The 27,775-nt window shown below is 43.8% G+C and overlaps 1 protein-coding gene across 5 annotated transcripts in view; it reads right to left on the minus strand.

Moving 5' to 3' along the window:
- Window positions 1–27,775, minus strand: part of PCNX1 (pecanex 1) — a 436,152-nt gene that overhangs the window by 92,680 nt on the left and 315,697 nt on the right. For all 5 annotated transcript variants that reach the window (XM_069208962.1, XM_069208959.1, XM_069208961.1 and 2 more), the window contains exons 21-26: window positions 23,465–23,606; window positions 15,582–15,759; window positions 14,752–14,860; window positions 11,988–12,117; window positions 2,457–2,515; window positions 638–853 (exon numbers count right to left, since the gene is read on the minus strand). In XM_069208962.1, the coding sequence (XP_069065063.1) occupies window positions 638–853; window positions 2,457–2,515; window positions 11,988–12,117; window positions 14,752–14,860; window positions 15,582–15,759; window positions 23,465–23,606 (834 nt within the window). The remainder of the gene's footprint in view (window positions 1–637; window positions 854–2,456; window positions 2,516–11,987; window positions 12,118–14,751; window positions 14,861–15,581; window positions 15,760–23,464; window positions 23,607–27,775) is intronic.

The following is a 27,775-nucleotide window of genomic DNA, read 5'->3' on the forward strand; positions in this document are numbered from 1 at the left end:
TCCATAATACAGGCCCAGCTGCATAGAATATCTCAAATTGCCTTTGTCACAGTTTTTTATTGCTGTCTTACAAGTTGGAGTAGAGATGTAGATCCTAAGGTGAGCGCGGCAACGTAAAGTTTGATGTTTACTGCAGATTGCTGGGAAGATGCTCATGTACATTTCTGAGGATCATTACACTTATTATGAATGTGATTTCTGATTGCATTTTAGCTAGGGCAGAATTTCCAGGATAATCATGATTATGTTGGTTTCCTTTGATTAATCTAGACAGCATTTTGGGTCTCTAATCACTTAACAAATTATCTGAGTAGGGCAAATCAGAGAATATTTCCTTAGTTCATCATGGCTCCTTTGAGTGTCTGCACAATTATAGCTCACTCTTTCACTTTAAGCAAACCTTGTAAATTCTTTGAGCTTTTCAGGCGACCTGTTTTTCTCCATGTTCAGTATGGAAAGGAACAAGGACCTAAAGATCTGACCTTCACGATGGGGCTTATGTAAAAGCCATTTTCAGAGATTTGCGAGTCCGCTGGTGTCTACCATGTATGCACAGGTGTGAGTTTTGCACATGCATTGTAAGCAAATATTTTAAATATCTGATAAATCAAGACATTTACTGTATACAAAGACTTACCTCGGAATTCTAAGCCCCTCAGCTGGAAGGTAACTAGGCCATTTCCTATCTCGATTAAATGTACGAGCGCATTGAGATAGTCCGATGCTAGGATGAAGCAGTCTCCAGTGTTGTTATTTCCCCAGCGCCCCAGAAGAAGATCTCCACAGAGGCTGTGCTGAAGGGAACGGGTTAGGTGCTCATAGAAAATGGAATTAAGGTTGTTATCATCAGAACCTGGAAAAAGACATAATAAATGTTTCAGAGTTCATTTCCTGTCCATGAAACAACAAACATGTACTGTTTTCTTGGTTTGCTCGATATGGAATATTAAATAGAATAATGTTAATGTTTAAAAATCCCTTCTTGTTTGCATTGAGTGCCTTTAACAAGGAAAATAAGTTATCCATGTATAAACAGAATACAATATTAAACTTGTCCTTATTGCGTCGGTCACACATTATGGACTTGATGGCCAAGCACTCAGTTTTGTTTTACTTTATATTGGTCTGTGTGTGTGAAATCACACTTTGCATGTTACAAATTACATTTTGTGGTAGCTTCCAGGCAAAAACTACCACAAAGCACGATTTAATTTAACACATCAAGGTAACATTTTTACCAATTCTGTCCTAACGGATGCTTTTATTTGTGCTGTGCACACAATTTAGAAATAATTGTTTGCTGAGCGGCTTGAAGTACTAGGAGAATTTCTAGGTTGTTCTGCTTCAGCATGTGCTTTCGCCTTAAAGACACAGAATAATTTGAAATATACGCTCCCACCACCATATGTGCAGGGTTGGAAATATTTAGATTTTCTGTGAGGTGCAAGTTTACTCAGTTATGTTACATGCAGAAAATTATTGGAGCAAAGGATTTTTACAAGTCAACATTTTACATTATACGTCTGAGAAAATGTATGAAAAAATAGTCTGCCACTTCAGGACGTGCATGGTCACATGCTCCCCAAAATGGCCATTTGAAGGTGTGATATTTCTCAATGGGATCATCTGTTGTGACGAAAGGAAAATGTATGGGGTACAATACCGTGACTAGAGAGTAGGTGGTGCCGAGCTCAGGTCACTTGAAAACATTGTTGGGGAAAATGAACCCCACTTCTCATAACCAATCTACGTGCCACGTGTAGTTGTGAATGTGACTGATAGGACTACCAAGTCAGGCTATTCAGCTCCTAACCCTTTAATGGAGCTAAACAGCGTTTAGCAGGACGGGATTATAAAGATGTTGGCAAATGTGTGCTTTGAAAAGGGTGATGAAATAATAAAATAATCTTGTCACAGACTGCGGTGAAGAAGCAATTGGATCTAGTAATGGAGAGTATGCATTTTGTCCTTGAAATATGCATTTTGTCCTTGAAATATGCATAACTTTGAAGAAATTGTGTGCTTTAAACAACATCATTTTTCTGGTTTCTTAAGTCGTTTTTCTCTGCGAGGACATATATTGCACAGAAAAGCCAGGCGAGATACCAGCAGGAGACTTATTTTCTACTCAAACTAGTCTCTCCTGCAGGCAAAAATTATCCAAAGACTTGGAGTAACACAAATTTGGGAGTTATGACGAGATTGCACCAGCTTATAAACATTTCACCCGGGCCTAGTCTATTACCGCACTCCCACCTGCACCTCAAATCCCCCTCCTACACCAAGTGAAGCAAAGAGGCACAACCAATGAGATGTGCTAAAGTATTGCTGGTATTGAATTTAATGAGCTTAAGGATGCCTCCGCTACAATATATGAATTGTGTTATACGGCAAAAGCACATACAATAGAATTAACATCACCCACCAACTTCTACTGCGATGAAATTTAACTGTACCTGGATTTCTATCGAGCTGGGAGGCCAATCTTGTGTTCGTATGGTCCACACGTTTTGTGCTGTAAAACAAATCATTTTTGTACTACAGAAACGGACAACACTTGGAGATTTATAGCTCGGATGATTCATTGGCTGCCAGGTTACACCATGTCAGTTACCTTCAAAAAGTAATCCAGACCCTGTAAAGTGAAACGCTTAAAGAAATTAGCTTAGGGTGCCAACAAAATAATTCCCTAAAATATAGTTGCAGGAGCAACATTCTCATCTCAAAGGAGTGGGGCTCAAGAAACAGCAGAGTGAGAGAGGTGGCATTTAAAACTGTTCTACACAACATAGTAATGATGCATAAAACATCTGCGGAGCCCAAAACATCTATTAAGGAAACAAAGCTCAGATTGATCTGCAGTCTGTAGGAAGTTGGCTCTGTATGCGCTATTTCAAAGTAAGGAATAGTATGCACAGAGTCCAAGGGTTCCCCTTAGAGGTAGGATAGTGGCAAAAAGAGAGAATACTAATGCTCTATTTTGTGGTAGTGTGGTCGAGCAGTAGGCTTATCAAAGGAGTAGTGTTAAGCATTTGTTGTACACACACAGGCAATAAATGAGGAACACACACTCAGAGACAATTCCAGGCCAATAGGTTTTTGTATAGAAAAATATCTTTTCTTAGCTTATTTTAAGAACCACAGGTTCAAATTTTACATGTAATACTTTAAATGAAAGGTATTGCAGGTAGGTACTTTAGGAACTTTGAATAATCAAAATAGCATATACAGTCTTCACATAAATCACATATAGCTATTTTAAAACTAGACACTTAGTGCAATTTTCACAGTTCCTAGGGGGAGTAAGAGTTAGTTAGTTCTTGCAGGTAAGTAAACCACCTACGGGGTTCAAGTTTGGGTCCAAGATAGCCCACCGTTGGGGGTTCAGAGCAACCCCAAAGTTACCACACCAGCAGCTCAGGGCCGGTCAGGTGCAGAGGTCAAAGTGGTGCCCAAAACGCATAGGCTTCAATGGAGGAGGGGGTGCCCTGGTTCCATTCTGCCAGCAGGTAAGTACCCGCGTCTTCGGAGGGCAGACCAGGAGGGTTTTGTAGGGCACCGGGGGGGGACACAAGTTAGCACAGAAAGTACACCCTTAGCAGCACGGGGGTGGCCGGGTGCAGTGTGCAAACACATGTCGGGTTTCCAATGGAAATCAATGGGAGACCAAGGGGTCTCTTCAGCGATGCAGGCAGGCAGGCAAGGGGGGGGCTCCTCGGGGTAGCCACCACCTGGGCAAGGGAGAGGGCCTCTTGGGGGTCACTCCTGCACTGGAGTTCCGATCTTTCAGGTCCTGGGGGCTGCAGGTGCAGAGCCTTTACCAGGCGTCAGGATCTGGGAAGCAGGCAGTCGCGGTCAGGGGGAGCCTCGGGATTCCCTCTGCAGGCGTCGCTGTGGGGGCTCCGGGGGGGCAACTCTGGCTACTAACGGTCTCGCAGTCGCCGGGGAGTCCTCCCTGAAGTGATTGTTCTCCACAAGTCGAGCCGGGGGCGTCGGTTGCAGTCTCACGCTTCCGGCGGGAAACGTAAGTTGTTTTAAAGTTGCTCCTTCGTTACAGAGTTGCAGTCTTGGGTGAACAGAGCCGCTGTCCTCAGGAGTTCTTGGTCCTTCTAGAGCAGAGCAGTCCTCTGAGGATTCAGAGGTCGCTGGTCCCTGGGGAAAGCGTCGCTGGAGCAGCGTCTTTAGAAGGGGGGAGACAGGCCGGTAGAGCTGGGGCCAAAGCAGTTGGTGTCTTCTTTCTTCTTCTGCAGGGGTTTTCAGCTCAGCAGTCCTCTTCTTCTTAGGTTGCAGGAATCTATCTTGCTGTGTTCTGGGAGCCCCTAAATACTCAATTTAGGGGTGTGTTTAGGTCTGAGGGGGCAGTAGCCAATGGCTACTGTCCTTGAGGGTGGCTACACCCTCTTTGTGCCACCTCCCTGAGGGGAGGGGGGCACATCCCTATTCCTATTGGGGGAATCCTCCATCTGCAAGATGGAGGATTTCTAAAAGTCAGAGTCACCTCAGCTCAGGACACCTTAGGGGCTGTCCTGACTGGCCAGTGACTCCTCCTTGTTTTTCTCATTATCTCTCCTGGACTTGCCGCCAAAGGTGGGGGCTGTGTCCAGGGGACGGGCATCTCCACTAGATGGAGTGCCTTGGGGCATTGTAACACGAAGCCTGAGCCTTTGAGGCTCACTGCTAGGTGTTACAATTCCTGCAGGGGGGAGGTGTGAAGCACCTCCACCCAGAGCAGGCTTTTGTTTCTGTCCTCAGAGAGCACAAAGGCTCTCACCGCATGGGGTCGGAAACTCGTCTCTCAGCAGCAGGCTGGCACAGACCAGTCAGTCCTGCACTGAACAATTGGGTAAAATACAGGGGGTATCTCTAAGATGCCCTCTGTGTGCATTTTTTAATAAATCCAACACTGGCATCAGTGTGGGTTTATTATTCTGAGAAGTTTGATACCAAACTTCCCAGTATTCAGTGTAGCCATTATGGAACTGTGGAGTTCGTTTTTGACAGACTCCCAGGCCATATACTCTTATGGCTACCCTGCACTTACAATGTCTAAGGTTTTGCTGAGACACTGTAGGGGCATAGTGCTCATGCACCTATGCCCTCACCTGTGGTATAGTACACCCTGCCTTAGGGCTGTAAGGCCTGCTAGAGGGCTGACTTACCTATGCCACAGGCAGTGTGAGGTTGGCATGGCACCCTGAGGGGAGTGCCATGTCGACTTAGTCATTTTCTCCCCACCAGCACACACAAGCTGGCAAGCAGTGTGTCTGTGCTGAGTGAGGGGTCCCTAGGGTGGCATAAGACATGCTACAGCCCTTAGAGACCTTCCCTGGCATCAGGGCCCTTGGTACCAGGGGTACCAGTTACAAGGGACTTACCTGGGTGCCAGGGTTGTGCCAATTGTGGAGACAATTGTACATTTTAGGTGAAAGAACACTGGTGCTGGGGCCTGGTTAGCAGGGTCCCAGCACACTTCTCAGTCAAGTCAGCATCAGTATCAGGCAAAAAGTGGGGGGTAACTGCAACAGGGAGCCATTTCTTTACACAGCCCTATCAATTTAAATGGCGAAGAAAGGATAACAGTGCAGGGATTATAAAAGGTGGAGATTGAGACATGGTGTCCAGTTTGAGGAGAAGTGAAAAGAAATGATATTATAAACATTAATTTGAAACTTTCACAGAACAAAGGAGGTAAGGAATTGTTTAAATGTGAGCTGTAGGAAAGTGCCACTGTAGGCATGGTTACCCCTCCCACTTTTTGCCTAATATTGATGCCAACTTCGATTGAGTGTGTGCTTTGATCCTGCTAACCAAGCCCCGCACCAGTGTTCTTTCCCAAAATCTGTACCTTTGTTTCCACAATTGGCACACCGATGGCCCACAGTTAAGTCCCTTGTAAAAGGTATCCATGGTACCAAGGTCCCTGTGGCTAGGGAAGGTCCCCAAGGGCTGCAGCATGTATTATGCCACCCTGGGGGACCCCCCATCAAGCACATGCACACTTCCTTTGCAGCTCATGTATGCTGGTGGGGAGAAAAAGGCAAAGTCGACATGGCACCGCTCTCAGGGTGCCATGTCCACAAACCACTTCCTATAGCATAGGTAAGTCACCCCTCTAGCAGGTCTTACAGCCCTAAGGCAGGGTGCACTATACCACAGGCGAGGGCATAGCTGCATTAGCAATATGCCCCTACAGCGCATAAGTCCATTCTTAGACATTGTAATTGCAGTGTAGCCTTACCGAGTATATGGTCTGGGAGATTGTCATTACAAAACCCCCAGCTCCATAATGGCTTCACTGAATACTGAGAAGTTTGGTATCAAACGTCTCAACACAATACCCCCACATGGATGCCAGTGTGGGATTTATTGAAAAATGCACCCAGAGGGCATCTTAGAGATGCCTCCTGTATGTTAGCCAAACTACTAGCACATGACTGAATGGTGTGCACCAGCCTGCCACTTCCAGACGAGTTTCTGGCCACACAGGGTGAGAGCCATTGTGCACTCTGTGGCCAGAAACAAAGCCTGCACTGGGTGGAGGTGCTTCATACCTCCCCCCTGAAGGAACTAACACCTGGTTGTGAGCCTCAAAGGCTTTTGGTGGCAAGTCCGGCAGGAGAATTAGGGAAAGCAGGAAGGAGTAGCCACCCAAGCTAGGACCACCCCCAAGGTGCCCAGAGCTGAGGTGACCCCCTCCCTGAAGAATCCTCCATCTTAGTTTGGAGGACAGGGACCAATAGGGTTAGGTTTGTGTCTTCCTCCCCAGAAGGGGTAGACACAAGAAGGGTGTAGCCACCCTAAGGGACAGTAGCCATTGGCTACTGCCCTCTGACCCCTGTGACACCCCTAATCCAGGATTTAAGGGCTCCCCTGAACTCAAGTTGTCAGATTCCTGGCGACCTCACAAGAAAGAAGGACTGCTAAGCTGAAACCCCGGCAGGGAAGAAGAAAGACGCAAACTGACCTGGTCCCAGCCCTACTGGCCTGTCTCCTGCTTCAGAAAACCTGCGGGACCAGCAACCTCTGCAGAGCTCCAGAGGACTGCCCTGAATCACAAAGGATCAAGAACCCTTGTGGACAGCAGCCCTGTCCAAGAAGAAACTACAACTAAGGACTCCAGGGCTCCCTGGATCCACGAGTCCTGACCACTGTGCACCCAACACCTCCGGCCCCCGTGTCCAGGTGGCCCAACCGGCTAGAGAGGATCCCCAGGTGATTCCGAGCAAGTGCCCACCCTGGGTTGATCTCTCCTGTCCCTCACGACGACACCTGCAGTGTGAATCCAGAGGACCCCCTGACCACGAAAGCTCCGGACGCATTTATCTGACACCTAAAGAAACACTGCACTCACAGCCACGAGAGGTTGGAGAACACGACCCCCAGTGCAGCAAAGTTCAGGAGGCAGCCCTCCTACCTGTGGTTTTCTCGAATCGACCCCCTGGACCCAGTCTGCAACCTATAAGTGATACCCCCCCTCCTCCCCAGGTACCCTCATAGGAAAGCATTGGGAGCACGACGCTCTGTTGGCACCTTGCACTCAGCCGCCCCTGTGCCGCTGACGGTGTGGGTTTGGTGCTTACCTGCGGCCCCTCCGGTGCTCCTCTAAACCCCACAGGTCTGCCCTCCGAAGACACAGGTACTTATCTGCCAGCAGATCTAAAACAGAGTGCCCCCAGTCTCCATAGGAGGCCATCTTAAATGTGCTTCAACCTTGACCTCTGCACCAGGCCGGCCCGTGTTGCTGGTGGTGGGTGTTTGGGGTTAACCTGAATCCCAACCTGTGGACTTCCTAACCCTCAGAGACTGGAAACTGTAAGTCAAGTACTTACCTGTACATCGTACTAGCTTTTCTTCCCCCCAGGAACTGTTTCAGAAAATTGCAGTGTCAACTTTTAAAACAGATTGCCATTTATTCTTAAACTGTATAACTCACCGATTCCAAACAACAAAGTCACATTGATTCATATGTGAAATACATATTCATTAATGTACTTACCTGCAACTTGAATCTTGTGGTTCTAGAAATATACCAAGAAGAGATATTTTTGATATATACAAGCCAGTGGCCTGGAGTTAAGTCATTGTGTGCCTCTTCTATTGCTCGTGTGTGTACAACAAATACTTTGCACTGCCCTCTGATAAGCCTAACTGCTCGACCACACTACCACAAGACAGCATTAGTATTATCTATTTATCCTCTTTTAAGCCTCGGGGGAACCCTTGGACTCTGTGCACACTATACCTCATTTTGATATGGTATATACAGAGCCAGCTTCCTACATGAGCAGAGTATGAGTGTCAGCATCCAGAAACCGTGCAAAATCAAGTTAACATACAGTGAAAGGCATGAAAAACTCCACAGCCGAAAGCTAGATCTACTATCCTCATGCCTCTAGGGGAGCGTTATGGATCTGGAGACACTAAATCAAAGGGAATAACACTCTCCAGAGTCCAACTAAGGATCTGAAATCCACAGCTAAGGATAGAAAAAGAAGCACTGAAATAATTTAGCCAGTATTACTAGAGTGATTGGGGGTACAATGTAGCAAGGATGAAGATTATAGGAAGATATGGACAGAAAGGGTCCCTTTTGTGGTCATAGAGCTGTAACCTAGGATGACAATCTTTCAAAGCAGGCTAAAAAATGTACCTATTAAGAGCTGTAAACCCAGGCCCAACATGCAGGAGAGAAAAATGGAGATATCAGGAATCCAAGTGCAATAAAGGAAATCTCACTGACCGACAAAAAACGAAACAGAGAAGGCTAAGCCGAAGTTGCAATCGAGACCTGTAATGCATCAGGAGGCAATGATTTAAACGCACCGGAGAGGAATTCTAACCACCTCATTGAGCTTTACGTAAACTATGAGAGACAGAAGTAACTTGACTAAGCAGCCAAGATGCATTAGGGAGAAAAGCTCCCAGCAAGCCCTAGAGCTCATGATCAGCAGTGAGAGGAAAAAGGTAAAGCCTTTGACTGCTAGAACTTCCAAATTGCAGCCTAAAATTCTAGGCATCCTCTTTCTAGGGTGCAGAGGGGAACTTAGTCCTTTGATCAAAGCTGTCAGAAAATTGACAAATCCAGAACTTTTTTTTTTTACAGCTCAGAAGAACTATAAACCCAAAAGAATAAGGTGTGTAAAAAAAAAAAAAAAAAACAAGTACGAAGGTGGATGTCAACTAATACGATAGACAACCGCTAAGCCCAGTGACTTAACTTTATGATTTCTTACATGTTGTTGAAAACTGAAAGTGGCCATATGGCCAATAAACTTCAAACCTATAGGCAAATACAGACATTTGCTTTGAGGTTTTTCAAGTGATGTACTGTCTGCCATACGGGTATTGAGGAAAGTGTTCCCCTGGCTGTCACCCTCGGCTAGGAAAACTCTGGTTCCAGTGTTAGCCATGATTTGGCTTGATTATGGTAATGCCCTGCTAGAAGCCAAAGACACTTTGTTATCCAAACTTCAGTTTGTTCAGAATACTGCTGCACGCTTGGTTTGTAACCTTGCTGCAGGCTCTTCCTCCACCGCCCATGCTAAGAGTCCTACATTGGCTGCCGGTCAGGAAGAGTGTGGTTTTCAAGCTTTGCTGCCTTACCCCATAAGTCTTTAATGGGTAGGAACCCCACTTACCTAAAGAAGACATTGAGTCATTGTTGTCCTGCTAGTAAACTCAGAGCTAGCGACAAAAGCCTTGCTGACTGTGCCCCACATTCACACTACTAGATTTGGGAGAAGATCATTTCCCTTAAACTGCCCCTTCGGCCTGAAATCAACTTCCGTGCTATATTAGCGCTTGTCCAGATTTTGTAAAGGTTAAACAAATTTTGAAGACCTGGTTGTTTTAGCAGTCGTTGAGCCCTGTGTTAGCAAAGCGATGAGATACACCTATTAGGTGTAAGTCATAAAACTATATTAAGTCAAAAAAACATAACATTTGTCAAGCACCATATACAGTCACAAAGGCCCATTTTTTATAACACAACAAATTACTTTGTAAAAGTTGCCACATTTTGCAATTTTGCATTGCTGAAATACAATCTGTAAAAAAAAAAAAAAAAGAGGTAAAGTTCTCAATTTCCTCTTTCTCATTATTTTAGATATAAGGGTAAAACCCTTTGCCCCGAAAATTCTAATACTAAGGCAACCAGCATAGCTACGTCAGTACCTACCCTGGGTAAATGATAAGCAAACTCTGGGTAATATATTTTTAGCGTCCATAGTTTTTGTGGGGGTGTAGTATAGATCTCACAGAACAAAGTATTGCCGTCTCTCAAGTTTACCAAAGATATATTTATATATATACACATAACTCCTTTTCTCACCATTAGGGTGAAGAAAAATGTTAAATTACGCAGGCATAAATTTGGTAAAGGGTTTACAGAGATCACAGCATCACAACACACCACGTGATTTTGGGGAGGAATGTTAACATGAAAGGGGCTATTGGGTAATTTTTTTAACAAGAGTGGCGTATCCGGTACATTTTTTTTTTTACCTAAGTGGACAGTTTCAGGTAATTTTTTAGAGCAAAACTATAGAACTGCAAATCAAATTGCAAGAGGCAATGGGATGAATGCAAGCAACTGGAAATCAGCTCGAAATTACATTTTCAACTTGAACATTTACTGGAAGAGATCATTTGAATAAATTACGCATAATTTCACTTAATTTCGTAGTAATTTCATGGAACTACACTACAGCAAGTAATGGAAGTTTTGCACACTCCTACTCACCATAAATCTTGTAGACTAAAATGTGGGGATGATTCTAATATTTTGAAGTAATGCTTTTGGTACTTTCTTATAAATGAAGCTCAATAGACAGCACATTTGAGGACGACTTACAGCGTGGCACTTGCCTGTTGTTCCAACGGTATCCTTGAAGCTGGTTTGTGAGAGGTTAGTGCATTGTGATGCAGGGCAGTGAGTCTTCAACTCTTTCCTAAATTGGAGCAGCGCTTGGGTGGTCCCAGTGGATACTGGGATTTTCCAGGTCCCGAGTGCATAGATGGAAGTGGTGTGCTGCTGTCCTTTTTTTCCTTTTTACACTTATACGTCCTGTAGTTTGATGGCGCTAATGTATATGGTATTTCTATAGCTTGAACCTTTTTAGAACACGCGGTCTTGTGAGGACAGCAAAGAAGCACACATCCAAAGTGGACTCAAAGTTCTGGTGAGAGATGGAGGGGTGCAAAACCCAAGATGAAAGGATGCCATGCTTAGGAGGCGTACAACTGCCCTTAGTCAAGGCTTATTTTTGCTGAAAGTAACTGACCATGGATGACCACAAGGAGCAACCTAAGAACCTGTGGCCATTTCCAGGACTAAGCGCTCAGACGGTCTGAAGACAAACTGCAGCCTTCAATGCACCACTGACTACAAGACCAGGACAGTCTATAAGTTCTGCAATGGTTACTCGTTCTAACAGAAAACCTAACAGATTTTACTCTTGGCATGATACTAAAACTACAGTTCCCAAAGCTCTCTTTATTTAAAAGAAATATACAAACAGTAGTCTTTGGAAGTGGCTACAACTGGAATCTATAACCTCATTGGCCCACCTCATCTCATGAGCATTACGATAAGGCTAGCATTCTTATGTTTTCTCAAGGAATACCTTTGGACATGATTACCAAAAGGTTCTTTAGTCAAAACTAGTGACTTATTCATGTGTTTCAATACACTGAATGGTCACCACACTCCGGCTAAAAGAGAGCTTCCCAAACACCAGGACACTATCCGCAAGTAACTACTGGGCTGCTAACAGTGCTACCACCCCTGGGATCCTGCTAGCTGGGCAATCCTTACATTGTAATGTCCTCCTCAGTTACTTACTACCCACATTTTTGCAATGAAAGTGCCTCCTTAAAAGGACCAATAACTAGAAAGTGTCACATGGAGCTCAAGAGATCCAGAAGGAACCTAGATTCTCAAAGTGTACTTTTGTCTGTGGTGCCTTCCCCCCTTTAAATTCACTTACTTGTAGTCCCGTTCCCAAAACTTCACAGGCCGGACATATGATGTGATGAATATTGCACTTCCCAAGAAAGGATTCAGCGGAGTGGAGAAGAAAGCAGATATAACAGCTTGGACAAACAGCATTGCAGAATCTGAAGAGGGACATGTTAAGGAAGTTTCCTAAAACACATGTTAATAAATCATATATCATCTCATTCCGGAGGGTCAGTTCACTGTAGCTACAGCATGCGTCTGATATCTTACTCCACTGGCTCACAGGATACATTTCGTCATCCTTGGAGACCATAAAAACAGATCCCTTAGTCTGCACTAAATTTCTCACCTGGAAATATTCTACCTGAGCATCACTGACTACACCCTACCAGCACCATCTTAATCTTACTTGTGCCATACTGAAGATTTGCACGACGGAATACTTAAACAAAAATCATAAACTGACCTCAAAGTGGTTACCATGGTCCCCGTGAAGGCTTCTGCTACATCAGCATGCCTCCCAGAAGCATTCGGTTCACAGCAACCCACTCAGAACACATCACTGGCCCTCAGGTACAATATTTAACTCCTGATATACAGGCTACCACACATATGCATCAAACATGCATGCACTGGCTTGTAATAGATCTGATCGGGTAAAACCAAGACAAGGCCATCCCCAGTGGTGGTGGGTGCTACATAAATGGCAAGGATAAAAGCAAACTCACAAAGGTGGAAAGCGATTGCCACTTAACATAGAATAATATAGCATAAACCATCAGAAAGAGAGCACTTCATGAAACCAAGGCACATTGCTACACTCAATGCAGAAAGGCCATTTTGTTCAGACCTTAATTCTGTAAATAAATGGTTTCAACACTATGTCCAGCTTCAAGATAGAATCATTTATAATCAAAGACTAAAGATGTTGGGAATTTGTGAAACAAACTGGGACATGAAGCAGCAAAACAAACTACTACTTCACTTTACAGGCCCCTTCCATTAAGTAAAAGCTTTTCATGCCAGACATTTCTTTCGGCAGCTCCCAGGAGAGGGGAAGAGTCGGGAGTCAGGGGAAGAGTGGGAGACAGGGAAAGAGCTGGAGAGAAGCAGAGAGAGGAGAGTGGGGGGGAAGGAAAGAGGGAGTGTGTGGGATAAGAAAAAGGAAGTGGCTGAAATGAAGAAAGCAAACAAGAACCATTTCCCCAACACAACAAAACAATAATGAGCACAAAAAGGCTGGCACTGATTGTCTGTGGGGTGAAATATAAATGGGAAATATGCTACTTTGCCCATTTCAAGAACTAAAGCTACAGTAAATTCCACTTTTGGAATTCAAATCCAGGACTACAGTAAAGCAGGTGCACTATGTGCAACACCTAGCAGCAGTCTCATAGTGAAGTCACTATTTTCCTTTTTGTTTGCTACGCCTATCATATCTGGTGGATTTACACTGTTGGTTCCTAATGGTGAGCCACAATATGTGGCGTAGAACACCTTAAAGGACATCTGATCCCTTGCATATAACCACCCCCCCCCCCCAATAAAAATCCTACTGGATTAGCAGGTGCACTCATATGAACTCATGTTTTGAACCGTGAGCTTCAGAATGGATTTTCTATGGAGGTACATCTCTAGGCACAATCTTCATCTCTTTAAACTAATGGACCTCCCGCCTCCATGTGTTTACAGTTAACAACTATGCTTCTCCTTCAATAAGCAAGAGGCATTAGTTTCGGTTCTACTTTACCTTTGACGGAAAAGTACATTTAAACAAACTATACAACAGCCCCACCACCCACCTTCTGTTTCAAATGTACACAAGCTTCCCAATAACTCACCCACTCAAAACAATCTGAACGTTCACAACTTTCATTTAATTTTGGTTAGTTGTCATAGCGCAAAGCGCCATGAGGATAGGACAAACTTCAAAGCAGTCAAGTAAAGAGTAATCAACATGTGACTGATGAATGCACTGAGTGCCACCAGGTTAAATCTGGCAGGAGTGAACACTAGCAAGGGGATGGGATGCAGAGAACTTGCACACATGTCTGATTGCTCCCTCCCTCTGATCTACAGCTCTGCTCTATGAACCTGTGTCTGATCACATAAGCTAGTCTCTGGACCGGACCAGCTTTAACCTGCCTTTCCTTTAAGGGCCTTAAGCTTAAAAAACTGATCACTAATGGAGATCTGCCCAATAACAACATGCCACCAACTGCAGCTTGCAATACCGCTCCCTTTGCAATTCTGCATCTCTTTGGATATTCCTTCTACCTTCACAGATGGGTGGTTACTGCATTAAAAGGCAATCTTTCCCCTTCCTTTGATCACGTGCTTTTTCCTGGGGTCCTGCTATCCTGAGTTAATAATTCTGTAATGCTAAAATAGAGCTGATGCCTGTACTTTGGCCATTGTGACATTGAACTCCCTTCTTACTGTCACTGGGTTAAAGTTTACATCAAAGACCATTTTAGGGGTTACACCTGCAAACAGGAACACTTTAACACTGCTTTCAGCCCCCCCCCCCCTTTAATAAAGGTTTCTTATGAAAACCTTAAACACACCCTAGTCTTGATCAGATTGATAGACCGCAAACTAACTCCTCTTCAATCAAAATGAACCCCATGAACCAGCAGGTTTTAAAATGTACAACTCAAACTGTTGAGTACAGTCACAGTCTTCAATAACTACACGTTCGAAAACAAAAATAAAATGAAAAGGCTATGCAGAATTTTCTCAGGAAATTTAAACTATCTGTTAGAAAGGTAGACAAACATTTTGAAGGATACGGGGGACAGCAAATGGTTGGGCGAAAGCATGGAAGGCTGATCCCCATGTAATCTGCCAGGGGGCGATGTATGTGTAAACAAACCGAAGCTTGTAGAAGAGCTCCCAAAGCTGCAAGATAAAAAGAAAATCAGTGTGGAACAATGCAATAATAACATAAGAGCGATTAAAAAAACAGCGTGTAGCGCTAAGGTGAGAAAGCCTGCCATGTATTCCAAATTGCAGATAAACTGTGGCATCAGAATCTCAGTAAGGTCATATAGGTGATATAACATACAGATATGATATATATATACATCCCAAACAAGCGAATACGATATTAAGCAGAGATTACCAATGCTAAGGGATCCTTCAATTGGTTATCTATAGAAAATAATTCAATATTCTGGAGAGTTTAGAGTGACTGGGTAAGAGCAGAAATTGCAAGTGGAAAGTGGGTTACAAAGTGCATAAATAATACTGAACACTCTGACTAGCTAACTGGGAAGGGGAAACCCCTAGAATTGGGTGCATGGACAAGAAGCTTGAGTGCCAATGGCTCACTGACTGTAAGGGATAATCCCTAAGGAAACTAGATTTTTAGAGGACTTACAACGTGGATAAATTCAACATTTTACTTTAATGAAAGCACCTTTCCTTACTGATATTTAATGGTATGAGCCAACTCCTGATAAACAATAAACATTTTCTAACCACCTCTGCTGTGGGAAATCTTTCAAATCTAAGACCTCTAAATAAATATTCACACTGGTCTCACTCCCATCACAACTACAAAAGCTTTCCATGTTGCCTAAGTTATACGTGGAATATGTATCACCCCATGTCCAGTTACCTTACTGAAGAGTATCGACATAAAGAAAAGGTCCAACAGCAGGGTCTCTGAATAAACTTTGTAATCGAATGTGAAGAAGAGCACTGTGAAAATGACTGTGGCATACTGACACGTGGGGCTACTAAAGGACGATCGTAAGAGCTTCAAACCAGCAATTGTTATCATCAGTGCACCAAGCCTGCAAAAAAGAGAGAATGAAGGAAGAATTATAGCCCAACATATTAAATAAACTCCTAGTGATTTACAAAAAAAATAAAAATGCATCCATTAGCACAAACTGAAAATGTTCTGCTACCAAAGGCATTAAACCTCATGCACGTAATTCATTTTACAACTCACAAAGCAAGAACAGTCTCTGGCATGTAAACATTTTTATGGAAAGACTGACCTGCAAAAAACCTACAGTACCATTTGTTAGCAACATCCATCACATTCAGAGAAAGCTGGCCCTAGAAGAACCATGCCCCTAAAATGTATAGCTGTGCGCAACTGGTCCTCAGGGAGACCTCTGGAACAGTGGATTGACTGATTGGCAGAGGTCTTCCACTGAATCCTTAGAACCAAGGAGGTTTTACCAAATCATCTCTTTTGCACTTGTTCCTAAAGAAAGGTGAGTCACGGTGTACTTTGCAACTTTTATTCCTGTGCCAAGTTACCGTTTTTAGACAAGACACTGATAAAGCGATTTCTGGAAAGTATATTTTTTCTGATAAAACATAAAATTGCTTTAAAGCTGATTGAAAGCCTGTTTGTCATGGTTCGCGCAGTATAAGATTCCCTCCAGCCAGCAACACAGACTCCATTAAAGCTCAAAGCATTTGGGAAATGCTATTGATCATGGGGCCTGCTGCTGAACCTGCAGGGCTAGACGCTTGCTGTATCCCAGGGTAGGCTGCAGCCCTGCAACTGCTTGTGCTTTCAACTCTTCAATTTACCCCTTTGGCTGCAGGGCAGTTTCATCTGGAAACATGGATGGCAGGGCTATCAGTATGCAGAGTTACTCCTTTCTGGATGGAAATCAGACAGCGTAGACAGAAGTCAGCCAGCTTGGAGCTGATGACTGCTGTTGATTAAGCCACAACTCGTTATATGACCTTTTCAAGTACCCAAAGGGGTTAGGACTAGGTTTTTTCAACAATACATCACTCTGCAATTTGTGGTCGCTCATTACCCAAGATCATTAGTTCACATGTTGACATGTTTGCACTACTGAAATGCCTCACAGCCGAAGGCCTACTTGTGCTCCTCAAAGGCTTCAGTAAGTGAACACCACCCTAGGCCTTATACTGAGACGAGTATCCTGATTTGAAGCTAGAAGCCTTGTGTGTTCAACTATGGTTATTTGTAATCCGTCAAATTAAAGTCATTATTGGCATTTAGAACTCTGAAGGCTAGTAAACTCTGAATGTGCATCCTCAGGTCTCTGCACCCTTTCATCCTCAGAATCTGTGCACTTGAAGAAGACAGTTATTTCCTAGTAACAATAGCTTTCCAGTTTTGGAGCTATTCTGTACAGCATATGATGGCATTTAAAAGTTGGGCCAATAAGAGAATCTAAGTTGCCAATTTGGAGATTGCAATGTGGTGGTCAACTAGGAAGGAGCATTCCCAAGCTCCTTCCATCACACTGTGAAGGCATAATTTAACCAGTTTCCACATAAAAGCTCCTTCCCAAAGAAAACATTCCCACTGAGGAGGAAGATGAGGGGTGATGAGAGCTGATCCACTGATCAGGCTGGGAGAGATCAGCCTGGGTCGCTCTGCATAGAGCTTCAACAGTTACTATGAAACCTGACTGCTTCATGTGTAGCAGTGCGGTGGATAAACCAGTGTGGCAGAGCAGTTTGGGGCACATCATTAGCTAACAAAGGTCTCCTTCCTGAGAAGATGCCAGCCCCTACAGCACCCGGCATACTAACTTAACTACTGGAAGACTGATGGGTCACAGACATGACTTGATCCATAATGCTCTGTACCTTCAAACTCCAGAAAGCATTCAGCATCCAAGACATTCTTTTTTTTTAGCACTTCAGTCTCTCCATCATGCAACAGGGAGAGGGCCACTGGCATCACATAAATAAGGCTAATGGGTGACCGGTGTCCCCTCATACTGTGCCACAGCTAATGTAGATGCAAGGGACTTTGGAAGGACAGGGGGGCATTCTCTCCATTTTGTTTTTTCTGCATAGCAATGGCACCAGAAGTAGTGGCAAAGTTAATGATAAACAATGGCAAGTAAAACCTCTGCGCTTATACCTTAGATAAACTCACTTGAGTGCTGGAAACCAAGAACTACAGTGAAGAGGACAAAAGATAAGTGTTCGAGAAAACTGACTGTGGGATACCAATGGAAGAATTTTCCCAGTCAAGGTGAGAAGATAAGCAGCCAAATGAAGGAAACTTACAAACCAGCCACACACAATACTTAAAACAAAATAGACCAGGTAGCTCAAGGAGCTCAAGTCAACTACTGAATTTTTCTTAAGGTGCATCCTTCTCATCAGTGGAAGTCAACGCAGAGGGATTGCTACAGTATGGAAGGCAGAGTGAAGGTGAAACATGAAGGCAGAAACACCTTCATATCGAGGAAATGGAAGTGTTGCCCTGTCTGATTGCAATGCTGAGGATAAGACACAAGTGACTGCGTGGTGAGATGCCACATTTAGAAACAAATTAACATACACTCTGTATCTTAGAATATAACTAAATACTTTATCACGCAAAGCCAAGAAAGACAACTCCGGAATCTATAATGGCCATCTTGACACCTCACACAGGTTGCTAGGCCTTTACAAAGTAGGCATTAGAAGAGTGCCTTGGCCACCTAAGAGTCAAAATCAGTGACCATCTGAATAAGGGTCTCAAAAACCTGAGAAGTCTAATGGATATCTGCACAGATATAGATAACACTGAAGGGAAAGGCAGAGGAACTGGAGTCTAAAGTCAAAATATGCACAAATGTGAAGTAACATGTCTGCAGGACAGTAATAACATTTGAGCAGACGGAAATGGCATGATTTAAATATGAAGACCAGTGGGATGCTACTAGTGTAGACAATATCAGTATTAGAGACCAGGAAGAGTAAGTAGAAAGCAGATAGTAGAAGCTCACTTTAAATGGTTGTTTCTTGCAGTTACTAGAGAAGATCACTCATGCACAGACATTGACCAAGCCCATAGTATAAAACTTGAGCACAAAGACAAAAGTGCAGAACTCCAAATCCTATACATACACTGCTGAGGGGAAAATCCTAAATGCAGAGAGCTTTGGGGAAATGACATAAAATAGTCTCTTGCTGCAGGACATGTTATCTACTACTCATGGAGAGTGGAACTGCAGCATCAAAACATTTAGGGCGTGTTTAATCTTTATTTTTGGCTTTGCTTTCACAAACCAAGGTACTAATTTTATGGTCATAACACTGTTGTCTACACCTCTGCAGATGTGCTTGAAGGACTCAGAAAATTATGTTTCAGCTGAAACGGTGTAAAGGAAGAAACACAGGTAAATAAAAGAAAGGCTGAACTACAAAATGACATGGCCAGGTATCTATTAATGGAGGATAAATGAAGGACGACTACAGATTAGGAAGACTTCACTTTTTATTATATCCTTGGACCTTATTCTGCAAAGTTAGGGAACAGGCCTCAGAAGACCGGTGAAAGCCAGATTCTATATTTAAAGTATACAAAAAAGTGATGGATGGAATCCTTGTTTTAATATCAGCCAATAGTAAGTACTAGGGGCTGCATCATAGTCTATGGTTATTTTGTAAACCATGCCACATCAGTTTGGACCCAGCCATATGCAAATCAGTCTTGACCCTGGCTCCAGTGGGAAGAGTCCAGCTCGAACTACCAGGCCAGGTCATCCCTGAGCCAGGACACAAGCAACCAAAGACGTTTTGTCCCAGTTAGGACCCATCCCCCTGGGAAAGCTCGGTTCCAGTGACAAGTGTTCTTGGGACTCACATCTGGGCAAACTCGTCCCACTTAGGGCGACACACAAAACTATACAAAAAAGAGATGGATACAATGCTTGAAATAATATCAGCCACTAGTAATTACCAATGACTAAGTTTAACTCCGGAATTCTATCCATCAAAGTTTTGTCCCTTTTAGATTCTATAGTTAGGCTGCGGACTCTTAATTCAGTTAGAGGTTGGTGGTAAAGCCAGCCACAAATCCGTAGAGGCCTTTAAGTGTAGGAATCATGGAAAAGAGAAGAGAACGGGTGAAGGAGGGAACTGAAGGGGGCATGAAAGAAGTTTTGTAATTGGACAAGGCATGAGTGAGCAGACCGGAATGGGGGTAAAGTAGGGGATAAAGCGGGTCTGGAGAACCTGGAATGGGATCTCCTTTTACAAAAAAGGAGTGAAAGAAGTGCTTGAGGCAGCAGGCATTGGATTAGTTTGTTATTGATTCCCAAACATTGAGTAATTTATGAGTAATTTGTGTACACAAATGCACACTTTTTGCCATATGTTGCTTGTTGCAGGGAATTTGGTGGCACAGTCTGCGTTTTTTGTTCATTTAAATGGGAAGTACCATGGTCATCTTATTTTCAAATGTACAAGGTTTAAATACACCAAACAAGATTTGTTTTGTACATGTAAGGAAGGTGCTTGCATGGTCTCTCTCAACTATGGTCCCATGATAAAAAGCCCATGAATTAGCCTTATTAATTACTACAATTCTGGATTGGGGTGAAAAAGGTTGAGCATCCTACTGTGCAAAAGTGAGTCCCTTTGTGCACACAAGCTGTGAGAAAGCAAGACAGATTGCCATTGGTCAAAGGGGCAGGTGGGAGAAATCCAGCTGCTAAAAATTAAAGTTTTACACCAAAATGGCTTATTTAAAAAGGACCATCCCATTCTAGGAAGACATGGAATATGGTATGGATAATCTTTAGGGATTATGGAATAGATGTTTGGGATAGACCGTGGTTTCAAAATTATTGCAAGAACCCACTGCTGGTAAAATTATTACATTGATGTTTTAAGACAGCAACATTGAAGTGGGAGCAATATCCGGAGGGTAGATTATTCTTTTTCCTCACCTGATCAAAAGATGTATTCTAGGATAGATTACATGCTTTTGAGATAAGACACGATGGGGTGAGTGGGCAATGTAATAAGGAAGTCTTCATAAGCGTAATCGGTTAACACCATGTGCCAGAGTGTCACAATGGTGTTAGAGGAAAGGGTTGTCTAGAACATGGCACCTTCCCAGGTACGTCTATCAGAAAATGTGGCATCACAAACAATTCTTTCTTAGAAACTAATGTTGGAACACTACTGAGATGAACACAAAGGGATTCCTAGAAGGGCTCTTCAAGCACATTCTGCAAACATGAAAAATATAAAGCAGCTGAAGCACAAACTGGAGAAGGATTTGTGGCGCTTAGAACAGGAACACAATAAGCTTACCACTTGTATTTCAAAGATTCCAAACTAGATGGAACAACTAAGTTTTAATAAAACAAATAATGTAGGCGGGCAACAGAGGTGAACATTTTTCATAAAATATCTGGCAGTAATCAAGGAAAAGGATGACAATGTCAAAGCAATTTTTTGGTAGCTATTTAAAACCTGAAATTACAAAAGGCCCTATAAGTAGATGGTTATATAGTCATTTTCATATTTTACAAAGATTTCACTTACCGCCTGGACAATTTTTCAACAGTGTATAGAAAAGACAGGCACAAATTTATTGACAACAAATGGGCAAAACGCTCAGGAAAGTGCCTCACACAGACCAGTGTACCGTAAAACCAAACAAATTGTAACTAAGAAAGATTTATAGAATGAAGACTGCTGTTAAATAATGTAAGAAAGAAATGTCAACTTTTGGACAAAGGAATGTGATAATACCAGAGTTAACAATTGCATTGTTACATGGGGACAAGGTTACAAGACTGGGGTTTATGGGTTACAGCCTAAATATAGTTGACTGGATATTTTCCAACTATTTTAGACCCTAACCAAGGATAGCTGTGAATGGCACACTATCCAAACTGACAAACACTGCAGTCTTTAAAAGAAGGTTCAACCCCAGTGGCAGAAGCCTACGCTTTGGTGACCTAGAAACGAAAATCAGCATTGTTGCAAATTATGTTTTGATCTGCATACTGTTGGCTCTCTCTAAACAATGGCAGACAGTTGCAGGCCTTCTCGAAATCCACTGGTGTTAAAACAAACTCCAGTAAATCGAAGGATTTGAATCTACTGACACCACCGGTTTCTGATCTGATGAGCGGGAAAAGATCATAGAAATACTAGGCACATTTGATGTCAAAATAGCTTTAGATCTAGAATTAAAACCTTCAAGGAGATTGTAATGGATTAGGTATGGTAGGACTCATTTTCAGAAAATTGGGCTTAGCAGATTTGTGGCTGCAACAGACAGAACCACTTAAAAATGGTTCATAGTTATGAAAAAGTATGAATAACGAGAACAATTTCCTTGTTTGCCCTGAAAATCAATCCTCTACCCCATCAAAATAATTCATCATAATCCAAATATCAAGCGACTTCAACTTAGAACGGACAAGCATGAATTACGCGTTCCTGTTAATTACCCTGCCTGCCTGGAGGTAAGTGCAAGTCACTTTAGAAACCCCCAAACCAGAGCTGTGAACAATTCTGACCATGGCTGCCAGAGAACAAATGGCTCTTTTCCATCACTTCAGTGGTGGAGCACCAGCTCTTTCAGCAGAACTTGTTCGCTATCCCACTGTGGCAGACTGGACATTCCCCCACTGAAACCAAGCATTTTAGCTACCACCTTCCCCATATCTTGGCATGGATGTTGAGGTCCAGTGGGCAATATGTGTATATAGTGCAGATGTCCTAAAACACCATGGAAAGAGGCGTTTCCTACCATTAGGTAATCTGGCACAAACCAGGTCAGACTTCTCATGGAATCATCATTCTGTGAATATAAATACCAGAAATTAAAGTAGGACTATAATAACCGGAAACACTTATGGCGTTCCACAGCTCGTGCTACGGAAATAACTGCAGCTGCAGGAAAATTGATTTAGACCGGTTAGGTATGTAAAAGAATGCATTAAACCTAAAAAAAAATAGTGGTCTCAAGCCTGCTCACCTGACATTATTCAGGTAAGCATTGTGCAAGCAGGCAGGAGAATCTGGAAACATACAGACCTACAAGACAGCATAACATAGAAGCAAATTGTTCTTGATAGGGGTGTTCAAGGTATTTTTTCACCCCTGCAATGTTCTGTGAAGTTACCACATTATTTGCCCTTTTGCCTTATTTTCACATTTTCGCTTGGAAAGATTTACTCTACATTGCACAGTTTTTAATGCATTATAGCACAGCAGTGGGGAACACAGTTTTCTGATAAATTGTTACAAAAGTCATTTTTCTGAGGTTTTGTGAGGTCAAAATCTTTCAAACTGCTCAGTTTCCAAAGAACAGTGTTTTTTAATGGTGCCTTCCAATTAAACTGGATAAGAATACCTGCTTTTAGCACTCAGTGACCGCTGTAGTATTAAATCCTGTTTTTAGTAGTTCATTATTATTATTAACCCTCACGGGTGACTAGTGCGCCTTGCGATTAATTCAAAAGAGTAAGTCAGGTAAAAAGCATCATTTTATGCATAATGTCCCCAACGTCTGTCAGAGGGAGCAGAGACCGTAAGTATATGAATCACTAACACATCTGTTAGAGAAAGTTAGGTTTCGCAGACTATGTCCTGAAGGAGACCCAAATCATTTATTACAGCCTATTATGGAGCAGTGATCTACTACATAAAAGTAAATTGTGATGCAATGTAACCAGGTAAAGAGTCAAAAAGTGCATCTCTTCCGTGGAACTCCGAAGGGCCTGAACGATGGCATGCTCATCTACTCACCCTATATTCAGGTTCTTAGGGCTGGTGATATCCTTGGCACCACGACTCAGCTCATTGAGGACGATCAGTGGGTAGATAATATTCTTTTCCATAAAGATGAGCCAAACATGAGCCTTTTCAAACCACATCACATGTGCAGCATCTAACAAAATGCAAAGACATCACTGCAAAAGCAAAGACTTTCATTGCTTTTCACTAAAGTAACAATATTTAGCAACAGAACATCACAATCATACCACTAACTCCTAACAAATACACGGCATGCACCAACACAGAAAATTATATTGGGTGTACCAATTGCCGTTACGTATTACAACTAAAAAAAGTTGAATTCATATGTTGTCAAGAGACAGCGGTCTTCTTTCAATAGCAATAGAGTATCTGACATCCGCTGAAAATTTGAAGCCACTGACATGAAAAAAATCTATAAGGACAGGTTTTTAAATTCCTACCCCATTTGCATCACTTTTCCTCAAAATATTTTACGTTTTTACCTAATGTACTAGAATAAAGAAATACATGTAGAGTTTGTATTGTACTTTTAGCAAAAAAGTGATTCTTAAGGCTGAATCATTGAAAACACGTCAACGTAACAGCCACTGAGTTGGTTAAAATATGGCTACAGCATATTACGTCTGTATGCACAATGCAATCTGATTATTATTATTTTTTTTCAGATCCTAGTTGGTCTCCAGCTTCACTGTAACTAAGGTCTCTAGCCAGGCCTTTCTATAATTATGTTAATATTGCAACCACTCTTTAAATTAACACCTTACCTTACTCAATGGGTTCAACATGGTCTAATTCACAGAGGATCACATTTTACTTCCATTTTTACTAACACATTGACCATATCGCCTTTGTAAAGCACTACATTTACAGAGATAATAAATGTGCTGTGCAAAAATCATGTGTTCTCTATCTAATGCACAAGTTGTCAAAAAAATCCATGTAACATTTTCATGGCTAATGGGTAACGTATTCAGAGGAGCAGTTCTTGTGCATGTTACCTTTATTATAAATATTCACTTCTGAGGTAATCTCTGTAGGAAGTTGGCTCTGTATGTGCTATTTCAAAGTAAGGAATAGCATGCACAGAGTCCAAGGGTTCCCCTTAGAGGTAAGATAGTGGCAAAAAGAGATAATACTAATGCTCTATTTTGTGGTAGTGTGGTCGAGCAGTAGGCTTATCCAAGGAGTAGTGTTAAGCATTTGTTGTACATACACATAGACAATAAATGAGGTACACACACTCAGAGACAAATCCAGCCAATAGGTTTTGTATAGAAAAATATCTTTTCTTAGTTTATTTTAAGAACCACAGGTTCAAATTCTACATGTAATATCTCATTCGAAAGGTATTGCAGGTAAGTACTTTAGGAACTTCAAATCATCAAAATTGCATGTATACTTTTCAAGTTATTCACAAATAGCTGTTTTAAAAGTGGACACAGTGCAATTTTCACAGTTCCTAGGGGAGGTAAGTATTTGTTAGGTTAACCAGGTAAGTAAGACACTTACAGGGCTTAGTTCTTGGTCCAAGGTAGTCCACCGTTGGGGGTTCAGAGCAACCCCAAAGTCACCACACCAGCAGCTCAGGGCCGGTCAGGTGCAGAGTTCAAAGTGGTGCCCAAAACACATAGGCTAGAATGGATAGAAGGGGGTGCCCCGGTTCCGGTCTGCTTGCAGGTAAGTACCCGCGTCTTCGGAGGGCAGACCAGGGGGGTTTTGTAGGGCACCGGGGGGGACACAAGTCCACACAGAAATTTCACCCTCAGCAGCGCGGGGGCGGCCGGGTGCAGTGTAGGAACAGGCGTCGGGTTCGCAATGTTAGTCTATGAGAGATCTCGGGATCTCTTCAGCGCTGCAGGCAGGCAAGGGGGGGATTCCTCGGGGAAACCTCCACTTGGGTAAGGGAGAGGGACTCCTGGGGGCCACTTCTCCAGTGAAAGTCCGGTCCTTCAGGTCCTGGGGGCTGCGGGTGCAGGGTCTCTCCCAGGCGTCGGGACTTTAGGTTCAAAGAGTCGCGGTCAGGGGAAGCCTCGGGATTCCCTCTGCAGGCGGCGCTGTGGGGGCTCAGGGGGGACAGGTTTTGGTACTCACAGTATCAGAGTAGTCCTGGGGTCCCTCCTGAGGGGTTGGATCGCCACCAGCCGAGTCGGGGTCGCCGGGTGCAGTGTTGCAAGTCTCACGCTTCTTGCGGGGAGCTTGCAGGGTTCTTTAAAGTTGCTGGAAACAAAGTTGCAGCTTTTCTTGGAGCAGGTCCGCTGTCCTCGGGAGTTTCTTGTCTTTTCGAAGCAGGGGCAGTCCTCAGAGGATGTCGAGGTCGCTGGTCCCTTTGGAAGGCGTCGCTGGAGCAGGATCTTTGGAAGGCAGGAGACAGGCCGGTGAGTTTCTGGAGCCAAGGCAGTTGTCGTCTTCTGGTCTTCCGCTGCAGGGGTTTTCAGCTAGGCAGTCCTTCTTCTTGTAGTTGCAGGAATCTAATTTTCTAGGGTTCAGGGTAGCCCTTAAATACTAAATTTAAGGGCGTGTTTAGGTCTGGGGGGTTAGTAGCCAATGGCTACTAGCCCTGAGGGTGGGTACACCCTCTTTGTGCCTCCTCCCAAGGGGAGGGGGTCACAATCCTAACCCTATTGGGGGAATCCTCCATCTGCAAGATGGAGGATTTCTAAAAGTCAGAGTCACCTCAGCTCAGGACACCTTAGGGGCTGTCCTGACTGGCCAGTGACTCCTCCTTGTTTTTCTCATTATTTTCTCCGGCCTTGCCGCCAAAAGTGGGGCCTGGCCGGAGGGGGCGGGCAACTCCACTAGCTGGAGTGTCCTGCTGGGTTGGCACAAAGGAGGTGAGCCTTTGAGGCTCACCGCCAGGTGTGACAATTCCTGCCTGGGGGAGGTGTTAGCATCTCCACCCAGTGCAGGCTTTGTTACTGGCCTCAGAGTGACAAAGGCACTCTCCCCATGGGGCCAGCAACATGTCTCGGTTTGTGGCAGGCTGCTAAAACTAGTCAGCCTACACAGGTAGTCGGTTAAGTTTCAGGGGGCACCTCTAAGGTGCCCTCTGGGGTGTATTTTACAATAAAATGTACACTGGCATCAGTGTGCATTTATTGTGCTGAGAAGTTTGATACCAAACTTCCCAGTTTTCAGTGTAGCCATTATGGTGCTGTGGAGTTCGTGTTTGACAGGCTCCCAGACCATATACTCTTATGGCTACCCTGCACTTACAATGTCTAAGGTTTTGTTTAGACACTGTAGGGGTACCATGCTCATGCACTGGTACCCTCACCTATGGTATAGTGCACCCTGCCTTAGGGCTGTAAGGCCTGCTAGAGGGGTGTCTTACCTATACTGCATAGGCAGTGAGAGGCTGGCATGGCACCCTGAGGGGAGTGCCATGTCGACTTACTCATTTTGTTCTCACTAGCACACACAGGCTTGTAAGCAGTGTGTCTGTGCTGAGTGAGGGGTCTCTAGGGTGGCATAAGACATGCTGCAGCCCTTAGAGACCTTTCATTGGCATCAGGGCCCTTGGTACTAGAAGTACCAGTTTACAAGGGACTTATCTGAATGCCAGGGTGTGCCAATTGTGGATACAATGGTACATTTTAGGTGAAGGAACACTGGTGCTGGGGCCTGGTTAGCAGGGTCCCAGCACTCTTCTCAGTCAAGTCAGCATCAGTATCAGGCAAAAAGTGGGGGGTAACTGCAACAGGGAGCCATTTCTTTACACAAGCCCCCCCCAGCCCACAGGCCAGGAGACTCAGCCCAAGCTGGGAGAGTCTTCCTAGTCTGTCAGGCGAGGAAGAGTAGGAGAAATAGGCTGGTTAGTTGCAGGGCCTACTCTGCCTTACATCCTTCTGTTCAGGTCATTCCCTTTGGGGAACTGACCTACTTCCACAGTGATAGGACCTAGTCTGAATTGCCTCTTGTCTGCCTCTTCAATGTCTCCACCCATTCTTTCTATCTTGGTCTTGGAGGTATCCACCTCTGCTAACCTTATCTTGGCCAGGGTTACCCCTAGCTTACCCAGAGAGGTTACCCAGAGCTGGAGTAACCCCACCATGACCAATAGGGTCAGGGGGCCTAACTTGCTATTTGGCATGGGGTCAGACCACCATGCTAAGGATAGTGCAGCCATAAAGGCTAACACCCAGCAGAGGCCACTGACAGCTGTCAGTGCCCAGAACCACACCTTTAGCTCTTCACCTAAAAGGGAAGGGGCTAAATTACAGGCTTCTTTGGGTTCAGGTTGCCTGTCTGCTGTATTGGAGTGGGGGGTTACCACATCTTGTAGTAAACACCCTTCTTCCA

This window comes from Pleurodeles waltl, chromosome 9 (genome assembly GCF_031143425.1).
Source record: "Pleurodeles waltl isolate 20211129_DDA chromosome 9, aPleWal1.hap1.20221129, whole genome shotgun sequence".
NCBI classification, from domain to species: Eukaryota; Metazoa; Chordata; class Amphibia; order Caudata; family Salamandridae; genus Pleurodeles; species Pleurodeles waltl.